The 15,594-nt window shown below is 45.3% G+C and overlaps 1 protein-coding gene across 2 annotated transcripts in view; it reads left to right on the top strand.

Moving 5' to 3' along the window:
* The window catches only part of LOC137570323 (C-type lectin domain family 2 member D-like), a 106,550-nt gene that overhangs the window by 41,838 nt on the left and 49,118 nt on the right, over positions 1-15,594 (top strand). Inside the window, exons 6-7 of one of the 2 annotated variants that reach the window (XM_068278969.1) lie at positions 5,673-5,729; positions 12,894-12,950. The exons of the other annotated variant lie outside the window; for it this stretch is intronic. Of the exons in view, the coding sequence (XP_068135070.1) occupies positions 5,673-5,729; positions 12,894-12,950 (114 nt within the window). The remainder of the gene's footprint in view (positions 1-5,672; positions 5,730-12,893; positions 12,951-15,594) is intronic. 2 annotated transcript variants of the gene reach the window in all.

Below are 15,594 nucleotides of genomic sequence, written 5' to 3' on the forward strand. Positions count from 1 at the left end.
GAACCTTCGATCTTGAGGAAGGAGCCCAGATCTTCCTCCCGTAACTCTGGAAATGGCATTATCCAATTTGGACCCAAATAAGTTTTTTCCATCGAAGGGTATTTTGGTCCAAGCTTGCTTGGATGTAGGATCCGCTGCCCATGGTTTGAGCCATAAAGCCCTTTTCGCCATCACTGAGTACAACATGGACCTACTGGTAGATCTTACAATGTCCACACTAGCCGAACCTAGAAAGTCGGCCGCCAACCTTAATCCGTCTAACGCTATTTCCGCTTGCTCTGAACAAGATGATGTATCAATTTCTCTTTGTATAGATTGAACCCACACTTTTATTGCTTTAGCTAGGGAGGTGAGAGTGACTGCTGCTCTGGAAGCTTCGCCTGAAGAAAGAAAAGCTCTTTTAATATCCTGATCAATTTGTCTATCCATAATGTCTTTAAAGGAAACAGAATCCTCCAGAGGCAAAGTAACATTTCTCACCACCCTCATTAAAGATGCGTCCACAACTGGAGATAATGTGAAAAGAAGCTCATCATCTTCAGACAAAGGATATAATTTTTGTTATTTATTTTTAAGTGGAGGTTTTTTAACTGTTTTTTCCCACTCATATAGGATAATTTCTTTAATTTCATCCATCAATGGAAAATTAACTTTACTTTTATTGAGGAATTTATAATAACGTTTCTTGTCGTGTTTCGGTGAATGAGAAGTATCCTTCCACCCTATGGCTCTTTTGATTTGAGAAATAAACACAGGAACAAGGGAGAAGTCAAATCCCTCTTCCTCTATCACAGAGTCTTCATTTGAAGAAGCTTCACTGGAATAATCCTTAATTGAGCTCGGAGCAGCAGAAGAATGTTTTTCATTCAATTCAGTAACCGTGTCTCTTACAACTTGTTTAATAAGAGTAGTAACTTCTCTATCTTCACTTGCTATGTCGAAATGGCAAAGTTCGCAAACTTTTTTATGTTTTAGAGGAGGTCTGCCACATATCCAACATTGATCAGTTTGTGGAGTAGCGACTGACGCTAATGCGACTTTACTAGTGCTAGGACCCAGACTTGCGTCAGAATCACTTGTTGTGGAATATATTCTCCTTGAATACTTAATATTTGGAGACCTTGACCTTGATCTAGACTTTGTAGATCTAGAGACTGGATAAGTAGGACCTTTAGATGAGGTTCCCGTATCCTTTTGATTAGATCTGTTAAAAAAATCCAGAGACATAATTAGTCTACTGGGATAAAATATGGACCTTTATTAATTCAAAAAATTAACTTACCAGCCTTACCTATTTAATTTTTCACTCTCTATTTTTCTTTTCCCCATTTTTTGGCAGCTGTAATAATAACATAATACACCTGTCACTAACTAAGCAAACACTAATTATAAGAATATATAACAAAATGCTACACCCAAAATAAATCCATATATATACAGACATATATACATGTATATACGTATATACATATATATACACATATTATACACACATATACCCATACATTACATACTGCCGCATATGTACACACCATCCTATATATATATATATATATATATATATATATATATACACCTATACGTTTGCCTGAATTTCACTTATATGCAGCTGTATAGTTAAACAGATAGACCTTTTAACATAGAAAAACTGAAGCAGCCACATAGAACATATGAACCAGCCTTTACCTTGAACCAAGAAAACGAGATACCCCAGAACGTCCAACACTCCAACCTTCCTCTCCGCAAGCTAACTACCTACTGACCAGCTTGTTTTTATGCGCTGGACGTTCCGAGGCTCCCCGCCCTAAACCAAAATGGCCGCTGGACAACTTCCGCCCATAGACTTACAAAAAACGGAAAAGACGCGCGCGCGCTATGCGACCCATACTACTCGGGAAACCCACAGAGATGCTGCAGGGACTAAATAAGGCAAACAGAAAGCGAAACCGCAACGCGGAAACACAACCCGAACGATAGAGAGCCAGTGCAGATAAAAACTCTCTAGAATTCCACAAGAAAAACGTAGCATGGCAAAACTACTATGTATAAACAGACAAACACTGGCTAAACATAAAAACAGCTGCAGGGGAAATGCCACAACACTATTTAAGTGTTAAGGTGCCCCGGACAATATATAAAAATATAAATACATACCCCAAGAGAGTGTAAGAGCGGGGTTTTCACAACTCTTAGGAGCCTTTAGCAACCTGAGATGTGAACTCCGGCAGGAAAAAAAGGTCCAAAGAAAAAAACCTGCCGGTACCCACAAAAAGGTGGAGGTAAGGAAAAGGAAAAAAAAACAAAAAAAAAAACCATCAAGAGAACATCCTCTGCTGGAGGCGAGGACGAGAAAAAGAATACAGTCCCAGTACAGGGTAGGTCTATTTAACATCTTGAGACGTCCTATTGGGGCAGTGGGAGGCGGGATTGCCCATTAGTATGCTGACATGGAGTCAACCGGGGAAATGCGCATTTCTCTATTTCTCCATGGAACTTTTCATTTTTATGCACAGGCGCAATAGTTGCTTTTACGTGATGTAACGTTCGTTCTAACGATCTGATCGTTACACACCTTTTAAAACTAACTTTACGTAGGTCGTTCTTTCCTCAATTAAAAGTTTGTTCGTCGTTGACAACGAACGATCGTTGTCGCATGTGTGTACGTAGCTTAGCACTGCCATCTTCTGCAGCACATTACAGAGTACATAGTCATGTCACTGACTGTCCTCAGAGGAGATTACAGTCTAATCCTGCCATAGTCATAGTGTAATGTCCTACCATATTATTATTATGTATTTATATAGCACTGACATCTCCTGCAGCACATTACAGAGTACATAGTCATGTCACTGACTGTCCTCAGAGGAGCTCACACTCTAATCCTACCATAGTCATACTCTAATGTCCTGCCATATTATTATTATGTATTTATATAGCACTGACATATTCTGCAGCACATTACAGAGTACATAGTCATGTCACTGACTGTCCTCAGAGGAGCTCACACTCTAATCCTACCATAGTCATGGTCTAATGTCCTACCATATTATTATTATGTATTTATATAGCACTGGCATCTTCTGCAGCACATTACAGAGTACATAGTCATGTCGCTGACTGTCCTCAGAGGAGCTCACAATCTAATCCTACCATAGTCATAGTCTAATGTCCTACCATATTATTAATATGTATTTATATAGCACTGCCACTGACATCTTCTGCAGCGCTATACAGAGTACATAGTCATGTCACTGACTGTCCTCAGAGGAGCTCACACTCTAATCCTACCATAGTCATGGTCTAATGTCCTACCATATTATTATTATGTATTTATATAGCACTGGCATCTTCTGCAGCACATTACAGAGTACATAGTCATGTCACTGACTGTTCTCAGAGAAGCTCACACTCTAATCCTACCATAGTCATAGTCTAATGTCCTCCCATATTATTATTATGTATTTATATAGCACTGACATCTCCTGCAGCACATTACAGAGTACATAGTCATGTCACTGACTGTCCTCAGAGGAGCTCACACTCTAATCCTACCATAGTCATATTCTAATGTCCTACCATATTATTATGTATTTATATAGCACTGGCATCTTCTGCAGCACATTACAGAGTACATAGTCATGTCACTGACTGTCCTCAGAGGAGCTCACACTCTAATCCTACCATAGTCATGGTCTAATGTCCTACCATATTATTATGTATTTATATAGCACTGGCATCTTCTGCAGCACATTACAGAGTACATAGTCATGTCACTGACTGTCCTCAGAGGAGATTACAGTCTAATCCTACCATAGTCATAGTCTAATGTCCTACCATATTATTATTATGTATTTATATAGCACCGACATCTTCTGCAGCACATTACAGAGTACATAGTCATGTCGCTGACTGTCCTCAGAGGAGCTCACACTCTAATCCTACCATAGTCATAGTCTAATGTCCTACCATATTATTATTATGTATTTATATAGCACTGGCATCTTCTGCAGCACATTACAGAGTACATAGTCATGTCACTGACTGTTCTCAGAGAAGCTCACACTCTAATCCTACCATAGTCATAGTCTAATGTCCTCCCATATTATTATTATGTATTTATATAGCACTGACATCTCCTGCAGCACATTACAGAGTACATAGTCATGTCACTGACTGTCCTCAGAGGAGCTCACACTCTAATCCTACCATAGTCATATTCTAATGTCCTACCATATTATTATGTATTTATATAGCACTGGCATCTTCTGCAGCACATTACAGAGTACATAGTCATGTCACTGACTGTCCTCAGAGGAGCTCACACTCTAATCCTACCATAGTCATGGTCTAATGTCCTACCATATTATTATGTATTTATATAGCACTGGCATCTTCTGCAGCACATTACAGAGTACATAGTCATGTCACTGACTGTCCTCAGAGGAGATTACAGTCTAATACTACCATAGTCATAGTCTAATGTCCTACCATATTATTATTATTATGTATTTATATAGCACTGACTGACATCCTCTGCAGCGCTATACAGAGTACATAGTCATGTCACTGACTGTCCTCAGAGGAGCTCACACTCTAATCCTACCATAGTCATGGTCTAATGTCCTACCATATTATTATGTATTTATATAGCACTGACATCTTCTGCAGCACATTACAAAGTACATAGTCATGTCACTGACTGTCCTCAGAGGAGCTCACACTCTAATCCTGCCATAGTCATAGTCTAATGTCCTACCATATTATTATTATTATGTACTTATATACCCAGGGCTGGATTCGTACTTTTTACCGCCCATGGCCACTGTCACCAGCTGCCCCCCTTCAGTATAGGTAGCCAGATGACTCTTCCCCTTTCCCTCTAGCATAGGTAGCCTGATGACCCCTTACCTCAAGTATAGGTAGCTAGATGACTCCCTTAATCCCTCCCTTTCCCACTACTACCTTTCAGTATAGGTAGCCAGATGACCCCTCCCCCTTCCCTCTAGTATACATAGCCAGATGACCACTCCCCCTTTCCCTCCAGTATAGGTAGCCAGATGACCCCTCCCCCTTCCCTCAAGTATAGGTAGCTAGATGACTCCCTTAATCCATCCCTTTCCCACTCCCACCTTTCAGTATGGGTAGCCAGCTCGCCTTCACACTGCAGCAGCCATCAGTGTCACCTCTCCACTCGTCTCCAGTGCAGAAGCTTCCTCTTCCCCTCCGTCTCCATCAGCTGTCGCTGTACATCTGTCCTTCCAACCAGCATCTCTCACTTGTGACTTGCCGGTATGTTACCAGCGAGTCAGATGGGAAGAGGAAGCTGACGGCTGCTATTCCACATCTTCCGCTTGTAACTCTGCAATGCTGCCCATACTAGCTGCCGGCCACTACGCCAATGTGCAGAGAGAGCATGGCGGCTGCTGCACAGGCAGCTGGCAGCAGAGTACTGCGGTCAGGCACTCACCTGATCTCCCTGCACTGCAGCATTTGCAAGCTTTAGCCTGCTGCTTTGGTGCCCTTGCTCCTGTGGTGCCCTAGGCCATGGCCTAAATCCGGCCCTGTATATAGCACTGGCATCTCCTGCAGCACATTACAGAGTACATAGTAATGTCCCTGATTTTCCCCAGAGGAGCTCACAATCTAATAACTACATGTGTGTATCTCTGCAGCACTGCCGACACCACCACAGAACCCCACCTGGCCTACAACCACAACCCCTCCACTGGGTGAGTGAATCTGTCCTCCAGGGAATTTACAATCTCTTTCTTGTTGCTGCAATCAATCATGTCACAGATTATCTTACACAGAATTGTTCCACATTCATGCAGGATTATTTTATGCAAATTAATGCAGAATGAAACTGGGCCGCATGCCACCTTGGCAAAATTCTATTGGTCTGTTTTCAAACTGCTTAAATTTGCATACAGAATTTGCATAATCATGCAGGAATGCAGAATGATTAGCATTTCATTGACCATCCTGATGCTACGTACACACTTTAGATAAAAGTCTTTGGAAAATGAAAGATCACAGTCCAATTTTACCCCTTCCATGTAGTATGAGAGCCATACTGTAACGATTGTGGAATTCTCTCCGTGATCAGCGCACAAGACGTGCGCTGACACTGCGGAAATCCTCCACAAGCGTGTAATTTGAGGGAACCCAGCAAAAGGTGCAACGCACCTGTAGAGGGAAATTCCTGTCGACAGGTGGAGCTGTGGAGTGCAGAGGAACAGCTCCTCTGCCCTGCCACAGACGCCAGACAGGAATTGTACGAAGGGAAGAAACGCAGGGCAAGATAGCCCTTAAAGAGAGAGATCAAAGCGACAGAGGGTATGTGTGTCCACCAATCTAGTCACCACCCTGCGACGATGAACACACAACCATGAAGACAAAGTGAGAAGGCAATCGCCAGAGATGGCGATTGCTAACAGCGACACAAGACCGAATAAGCACAGATGAGGAATGTATGCATGTCCACCAATCTAGCCGCCAACCTGCGACGGTGGACACACAACAGAAGAAACCAAGTGAGAACGCAAACGCAAGAGAAGCGATTGCGGAAGAGAATGAGCACAGGGACAGATTGTATGTGTGTGCACCAAACTAGTCGCCCACCCGCGACGGTGCATACACAACAGCAGATAAGAAGTAGGAACGCAATCGCGAGAGAGGCGATTGCCCGAGGTGACACAAGGCTACAGCAAGGCAGAGCACGAGAGTAGCAAAGGCACAGCAAATCATACAATAAAAAGATAACAAACGCTAGCTAAACGCGAACACCGCACTCATTCGCAACAGTGCACGCGTTTATGCGCGGTCTCCGTGTGATAAGCACAACAGAGACAAGCACGACTAACTAACCACCGACAGACAAACATGAAACAGAGGACGCGAGCGCTTGCTTAACGGTTAGCTCACCTAGCCTCCAGCAAGCGTTCGTAGCAGACAAGACAGATACACGAAAAGAGGAATAAGCGAGCGATAGGATCCACAGCACTAGCGCAAGAGGCTAGTGCGATCCAGGAAGACAGTACAGAAGGATCCACAGCACTAGCACAAGAGGCTAGTGCGATCCAGGAAAACAGATCAGAAGGGGCTACCAGTAACAACCGCTGTTCCGGTTAGCACCCAGACACACAGAACGATTTCCTGTCGACCACCGCTGGGACAGGACAATCGCAACAGGCAAACAAAACAGATATGCAATCCTAACTGCACTAGGGAAACTGCCTAGTGCAGTTCCAGGAATTACTCTAGGCTAATCTTCAAACAAAGAGCAAGGCTGACACTCCAGGCGAGTGTTCCACAGGACTAACTCTTATGACCAGCAAAGGACTCTGGGAAACATAGCTCTTTATACTGCCAGTCATCAAAGGAGGCAGGTAAGGGATTTGCATAACGAGTGTATGCAAATTCCTCAGCAGCAGGACAGACCAGAAACTTGTAATGGAAAAACAGGTCTCTCTTGCAGAGACCTGCAGCCCACAGACTAGAGGAATGGTCAAACAGCTGTTTGCCAGTGCATCCAGCTGAGCGGAGCATTACACATACCTACACAGTCTATTCTATGGAGCTGAACTCCCCATCAGACAGAAATCTTTGCAAGATGCTGCACACACAGATGCTGTACACATGCAACAGATCAGTATCTGCAAAAGATCTGTTCCTGCAAATTGCATTCATAGTCTATGATATCTGCAGATCATCATACACACCTTGTTTAACTGACATTCATCTGCATATCTGACAATCATCTGAAGATCCATCCAGGTGGATCTGATCTGCAGATGAATGTCTGTTAAACAAGGTGTGTATGAGGATCTGCAGATCTAATAGACTATGAATGCATTTTGTAGCTACAGATCTTTGGCAGGAACAGATCTTTTGCAGATATTGATCTGTTGCATGTGTACAGCATCTGTGTGTGCAGCATCTTGCAAAGATTTCTGTCTGATGGGGAGTTCAGCTGAATAGAATAGACTGTGTAGGTATGTGTAACGATCCGCTCAGCTGCCTGCGCAGGCAGGCAGCCTTTTGACCATTGTTCAGGTCTGCATGCTGCAGGACTCTGGAAAGAAGAGCTTCTGTCAGTTTTGCAGCTTGTGCTTGCTGAGGAATTTGCATACGTTGTCATGCAAATTGCCTGGCCACATTCATTGGAGGCGTGTACTATAAGTAGTATGTGTGTCCCACAATGCTTCGCTGCTCATAGAGGTTTGTTCCTGCTGGACTCACCTGGAGTGTCAGCCACTGCTATCTTAGTATAGTTTATTCTTGGGGAGTGCTCCTTGCATTCCTAGTTAGTGCAGTCAGTTTGTGTATAATTTGTACTGCCTATTCTGTCTTGTCTTGTCTGTCGCGATTGCGCTGTCACCAGCGGCGGTTGATAGCGAATCGCTCTGTCTTGTTTGGATCACACTAGCCTCTAGCGGTAGCAGCTGTGGATCCTTCTGATCTGAGTTCCTGGAGTGTAAGCTGGAGCAGCAGTTGCTACCGGCTACCTCATCTGATCTGTCTTGTTTAGATCGCACTAGCCTCTAGCGTTAGCGGCTGTGGATCTTTCTGATCTGTGTTCCTGCTTGGATCCCACTTGCTCTGGCGGAAGAGCGGTGGATCCTTTCTGCCTAGTTCCTGTTTCTCGTCTGTCTGTCTTGTCTGATACGGGCGCTTGCTGTAGGCTCGGTGAGGTAACCGTTAAGCAAGTGTTCACGTTCTTTGTTTCGTGTTTGTCTGTTGATGGTTAGTTAGGCGTGCTTGTCTCTATTGTGCTTATCACGTGGAGATCGCGCATAACCGCGTGCACTGTTGCGAATAAGTGCGGTGTTCGCGGTTAGCTAGCGTTTGTTATTTTCCGTATCTCCTTATTGTATTATTTGCTGTGCCTTTGCTACCCTCGTATTCTATTCTGATTTGCCTTGTGTCACGTCTGGCGATCGCACCTCTCGCGATCGCGTTCCTATTTCATATCTGCTGTTGTGTGTGCGCGGTCGCGGGGTGGCAACTAGATTGGCGCACACACATACAACCTGTCCCTTTGCTTGTTCTCATTCGCAATCACTTCTCTTGCGATTGCGTTCTGCGCTTCGTACAATTCCTGTCTGGCACTTGTGGAGGTACAGAGGATTGGTTCCTCTGCACTCCCCAGCGCCATCTGCCGACAGGAATTTCCCTCTACTGGTGCTTGCACCAAAAGCTGGGTTCTAGTATCTTGACACGCTTGTGGAGGACCTCCGCAGTGTCAGCGCACATCTTGGTGCGCTGAACACGGAGATATCCCACAATCGTTACAGTATGGCTCTCATACTACATGGAAGGGGGTAAAATTGGTCTGTGATCTTTCATTTTCCAAAGACTTTTATCTCAAGTGTGTATGTAGCATTAGTGTGCTGATCTTTTTGCCATACAAATTGTTTAGTGTCCCGCTGGCCCTGGTCTGATTCTCTATCTAGGTAATATACAGCCAGCCCTGTTTATTTGTGGGTGGGACTCCTTTACACATTTCTCTACAGCTGTTTCCTCCTTGGTGCTGCCCATCGGCTATAAAGGTGCGTACACACATGCGACTATAGTCGTTTGAAAAAAAGCAGCCAACGACCATTAAATCTAACGACGGACAAGGTAGATCGTTAAAAACGAACGATCTAGCTTGGCGGATTTTTCCCAACGACGATCGTTTTCAAAAGTAGTACATCGTTGGAAACGGTCGTTCGTACTAGGCTTGACATGCGCATTTCACTATTTCTCCATGGAACTTTTCATTTTAATGCGCAGGCGCAATAGGTGCTTTTACGTGATGTAACGTTCGTTCTAACGATGTGATCGTTACCTTTTAAAACTAACTTTACGTAGGTCGTTCTTTCGTCAATTAAAAGTTTGTTCGCCGTTGACAACGAACGATCGTTGTCGCATGTGTGTATGTAGCTTAAGGCCCAGTGCACACCGGGCGGATCCGCCAGCCGCATCCGCCGGAAAATCCGCGTGGCTAATGTATCTCTATGGGATGGTGCACACCGGCGGTTTGAGGTTTTTAGCAAACCGCAAACGTGCCTCTTGCTGCACGTTTGCGGTTTGCGTAAAACCTCAAACCACCGGTGTGCACCATCCCATAGATATACATTAGCCATAGAGATACATTAGCAATTTTGCATCGTTTATCACAATTATGATGCAAAATTGTAATGGTAAATTTCTGGTACAATCGTAATTGATTTTGTTTGTGAACGTTATCAGGAATGGTAATTTCACCATTTCCCATAATTTTTGCGTAATTTTGTGCCGACTTTAACGGTTAATGGCAAAGCCCTACATGGTATCACCAAGATTGCTATATGTGTTAAGGGGAATGATGGGAAAAAAAGGCAAGAAAAATATATATATTTTTTTTTTCAAAAAAAGTCCTTGTAGTTTTTCAGAAAATCGATTTAAAAAATGTAAAAGAAAATTGTCATTTTTAAAGAGACTCTGAAGCGAGTCTCAGTTCTCTTTTTTAACCTATATTAATGTTAAGCCCCATAAGCACAGCTAAACCGCCGCTATCCTGCGGCAAAACGAGGGGTTAAACCCCCCCAAATCCCCTTTCATTCCTGTGTCGGGGGAGCGTTTCCTGATTGAGGCGGAACTACAGCCATAAGCTCTGCCTCAAGCGCGTCAATCCCGGCTGATCGTCGCCTCTCCCCGCCCCTCTCATCTGCCATCACAGAGACAGGCGGGGGAGAGGCGGAGATCCGCGCGGCGATTGACGTGCATGGAGGCGGAGCTGCAGCTCATAGTTCTGCCTCCAGGAAGAGCAAAATCCACGACCAAGAAAGTTGTGGATTTTGCAGGGGGATTTGGGGGGTATTAACCCCTCGTTTTGCCACGGGATAGCGGCAGTTTAGCTGTGCTTATGGGGCTGAACATTAATAAAGGTTAGAAAAGAGAATTGAGACTCGCTTCAGAGTCTCTTTAAGAGTTTACAATTTTTCCTTTGCATTTTTAAAAAGTTGGATTTTCATAAAAACTACAGTCTTTTTTTTTGGGGGGGGGGGGGGGGGTTTGTTCCCACCCTTCCCCTTAACCATTTATGCCGCCTGGACGTGATCCTCATGTCCAGGTGGCTGCTCTGCTGCGGTGCTGTGATTCCTGCCATTCCCCGGCAGCCCTGAGATCAATAAACGGGAACATGGTTCCCATTCGTTGCTCTATGTCCCCGGCAGAAACACCGATGGTCTCTTATCAAAGGCTGTGGTCTTTCTGAAAAAAAAAGTTTCCCGTCCTTATGCTTTCGGGAAGTGAGAAGGACAAGAAAAAAAAACATCTTGTGGCTAAATAGTAAAACTACAGGAACTACATCTACATACAATTTTCAATGTAATATACACACATTATAACATTTAAAATTAACTGTTTATTTCCCACACCAAAAATTTACCCAAATAACATTTTTAATGGAAAAAAAAAAATTACAATTAAAAAAAAAAACATAAATAGTTACCTAAGGGTCTGAACTTTTTAAATATACATGTGAAGGGGGTATACTACGAATGCTTGTTTCTGGTGTGATTCACACACTACTGCATGCAAATAGATCAGCAGGGCTGCCAGGCAACTGGTATTATTTAAAAAGAAATAAATATGGCAGCTTCCATACCACTCTCACCTTGGGTTCACTTTAAAGGAGTTTTCATGCTAAAAATGTCCAAAATGAGATTTGCTCACTTGAGGCTTTCTCCAGCCCCTTGCAGCCGACTGTCCCACGCCGACCGCTTTGCTCCCCGTCGCTGTCCCGGTCTCTGTGCTCACTATTCAGGCCGCGGCGAACTGCGCAGAACTACTGCCCCTGTACAGTTCGCCGCGGCTCACGTGGCCATGATTGACAGCGGCGCTTCGCGCTGCCACACTAAGGCCGAATACCGAGCTCGGAGAGCGGGACAGCGGCGGGGAGCGGAGGTGACAGCATGGAACAGTCGGCTGCAAGGGGCTGGAGAAAGCCCCAGGTGAGTAAAGCTCATTTTGGACATTGTAGCCTGATAGCTCCTTTAAAGGACACATCCGAGGACTTTAAAAATAAAGAAATCCACTTACCTGGGGCTTCCTCCAGCCCCTGCATCCGTCCTGTGCCTTCGCCGCAGCTCCGCTCAGTGCTGGTGGCCCGGGGTCCCCTCTGGTGCAAAATATCCTCTGCGCCTGCGCAAGTGGCCTTCAGAGTCGCACTGACGTCATCCGGACTGTACTGCGCAGGCTCAGTAGATCTGCGCAGAACAGCCCGGATGACATCAGCGCGACTCAGTGAGCCGCACAGTGGAACGCAGGAAAATGCCGACCTAGCGAGGTCGGCATGTGCACCGGAGGGGACTGGGAGACACTTGAGCTGCAGCGAGGGCACAGGATGGCTGCCAGAGGCTGGAGGAAGCCCGAGGTAAGTAGATTTTTTTTTTGGGGGGGGGGGGGGGGGATCTCTCACTTGTGACTTGCCGGCATGTTACCAGCGAGTCAGGCGGGAAGAGGAAAATTCTACGTTGGAGACGAGCGGAGATGTGAGCGACTGACAGCTGCTATTCCACATCTTCCGCTTGTAACTCTGCAATGCTGCCCATACTAGCTGCCGGCCACAACGCCAATGTTCAGAGAGAGCATGGTGGCCGCTGCACAGGCAGCTAGCAGCAGAGTACTGCGGTCAGGCACTCACCTGATCTCCCTGCACTGCAGCATTTGCAAGCTTTAGCCTGCTGCTTTGGTGCCCTTGCTCTTGTGGTGCCCTAGGCCATGGCCTAGGTGGCCTTGGCCTAAATCCGGCCCTGTATATAGCACTGACATCTGATGCAGCACATTACAGAGTACATGGTCACGTCACTGACTGTCCTCAGAGGAGCTCACAATCTAATCACTAAATGTGTGTATCTCTGCAGCACTGCCGACACCGCCACAGAACTCCACCAGGCCTGCAACCACAACCCCTCCACTGGGTGAGTGAATCTGTCCTCCAGGGAATTTACAATCTCCTTCTTGTTGCTGCAATCAATCATGTCACAGATTATCTGGTACTTATCCGTTAGCCAGGCGCATCCGGCAGGTGGCGCTAATTACTATTCCCCCTCCAGGCCGCCATGGATAGTAGGGAAAGATGTAACTCTGGTGGAGTTTTGTCGCCACCTAGAGGATGCGCCCGGCTAACGGATAAGTACAGATTATCTTACACAGAATTGTTCCACATTCATGCAGGATTATTTTATGCAAATTAATGCAGAATGAAAATGGGCCGCATGCCACCTTGGCAAAATTCTATTGGTCTGTTTTTGACCTGCTTAAATTTGCATACAGAATTTGCATAATCATGCAGGAACTCAGAATAATTAGCATTTCATTGACCATCCTGATGCTTCATACACACTTGAGATAAAAGTCTTTGGAAACTGAAAGATCACAGACCAATCTTACCACCCTTCCATGTAGTATGAGAGCCATACCTACACTGTCTATTCTATGGAGCTGAACTCCCCATCAGACAGAAATCTTTGCAAGATGCTGCACACAAAGATGCTGTACACATGCAACAGATCAGTATCTGCAAAAGATCTGTTCCTGCAAAATGCATTTATAGTCTATGAGATCTGCAGATCATCATACACACCTTGTTTAACTGACATTCATCTGCATATCTGACAACCATCTGAAGATCCATCCTGGTGGATCTGATCTGCAGATGAATGTCTGTTAAACATGGTGTGTATGAGGATCTGCAGATATAGATTATGAATTCATTTTGCAGGAACAGATCTTTTGTGTCTGTACAGCATCTGTGTGTGCTGCATCTTGCAAAGATTTTTTTTTCTGATGTGGAGTTCAGCTCCATAGAATAGACTGTGTAGGTATGGCTCTCATACTACATGGAAGGGGGTAAAATTGGTCTGTGATCTTTCATTAATCTTTTAAGTGTGTACACACCATTAGTCCTAAAAGGCATTAACAATGTAATCTGTATCACCATATGTCACAGGAGCCCTAGTGGCTGACCGCACTTAGCCTTCTAAACGGTGCCAGCGCACAGATCGTGCAAACTCTGGTCGCAGTCAATGCGCAGGAACCGTTAAGAATTAGCCGCAGACAACTCAGAAGGGAGCCTGTGAGACACGGATGATTACAACTTCACCCACTAGTTCAGAGTAAACTGCCACCACCGCGGTTATCATGGGACCGTGGAGCCCACTACACTGACTGACTAATCCTGCGAATAAAACGGTTAAACACACGATATTCTGTCTAGCCAACAACAAACAAACAGTAGCGTATCTTCAGAGACCCGGGATCAGTTCTGCGTGTGCTGATAAGCAGGGTAGCGGACAGTGAATGACTTGGAGAAAGTCGTTTATTCACGCAATATAAATAATTAATATATACAGACAATTATTAAAATCACAATTATTAAGACAGTAATAGCCAGTATAAAAAATAAAAGAAGGGAGAAAAATACTTAGTTCCTGGAAAGATGTCCTTTTTGTGGGAAAAATCAGAGTTCTGGGTTTCAATCTGAGTTCAGAGTTCAGACCAGGTGGATGCCAGCATATCCTCAAGCTGGCACCTGATGAGTTCAAGATGTTCCAGGGTGGAGGACACTGAGTTTGGGTCCTCTGCCATTCTTATGCCCCTGCTTCAGTAGGAGGGAGTGAGGGCGGGGAGCCATACACCCCCTTAGAAGATGAGATGAGCCCTCCCCTTGTCCTGGGGGCTAGAAATCATATCTACCCATATATGGGCTCTATCTCATAGAACCGTACAGGTCAGGGCGGATTTATTAACATTTTCAGGTCTGTCTCGATTTACCCAGCGCCCTGATACCAGACATGAGGGGTGGGACCCCTGTGGTATCATCAGGGCATTTTCAAACTGCCTAACTGGCAGTCCTTACCTCAGAATGTTCTGAAACTTCCTCAGAACCAGCACCGGGGCTCATGCTACACTTCCCCCACGTTTGGCGAAGCTGCCATCTCAGGAACCCCAGAAATATGACAGATCTGGGAAGTTATGGATATGCTATGAGACTCAGGTTATTCCCAGGCAAAGGCTCTTTGAAGTTTGGAGCAGCCAGCTAGGTGTCACCTCCCCTGCTGGGAGGGAGCCAGTGGGTCTGGCTTCCCCCCAACTAGATTGCTTCTGCCATGGTGCTTGTCACATTATACCTGATGGATGGGCCATCAGCACAGCTTGAAGCCAGGGACTCTCCGGGGCAGATTAGGCTCAGGCTCATTAGCATATCAATTTTAATGAATTAACACGCTTAAAATCAATGCACTTACAGTGTATGTGCAAGAGTTGCACATTTAAGAGGCCACCAGCGAGTCCCCTCTGCGTCCTGTGCCTGGCCAGGGCTAACAGGGTCAGTGCGGATGGTAGGCAGGTGTGGAGGAGGACAACCGCCGGCTCACGATCCTCTCGGCAAGCCGTCTGACGTCACTACGCGTTTCGGCGCTTAGCCACGCCTTCTTCGGCTCAACCATCCGCACGGACCCTGTTAGCCCTGGCCAGGCACAGGACGCAGAGGGGACTCGCTGGTGGCCTCTTAAATGTGCAACTCTTGCACATACACTGTAAGTGCATTGATTTTAAGCGTGT

Source organism: Hyperolius riggenbachi, chromosome 4 (assembly GCF_040937935.1).
Source record: "Hyperolius riggenbachi isolate aHypRig1 chromosome 4, aHypRig1.pri, whole genome shotgun sequence".
In the NCBI taxonomy this organism is placed as follows: Eukaryota; Metazoa; Chordata; class Amphibia; order Anura; family Hyperoliidae; genus Hyperolius; species Hyperolius riggenbachi.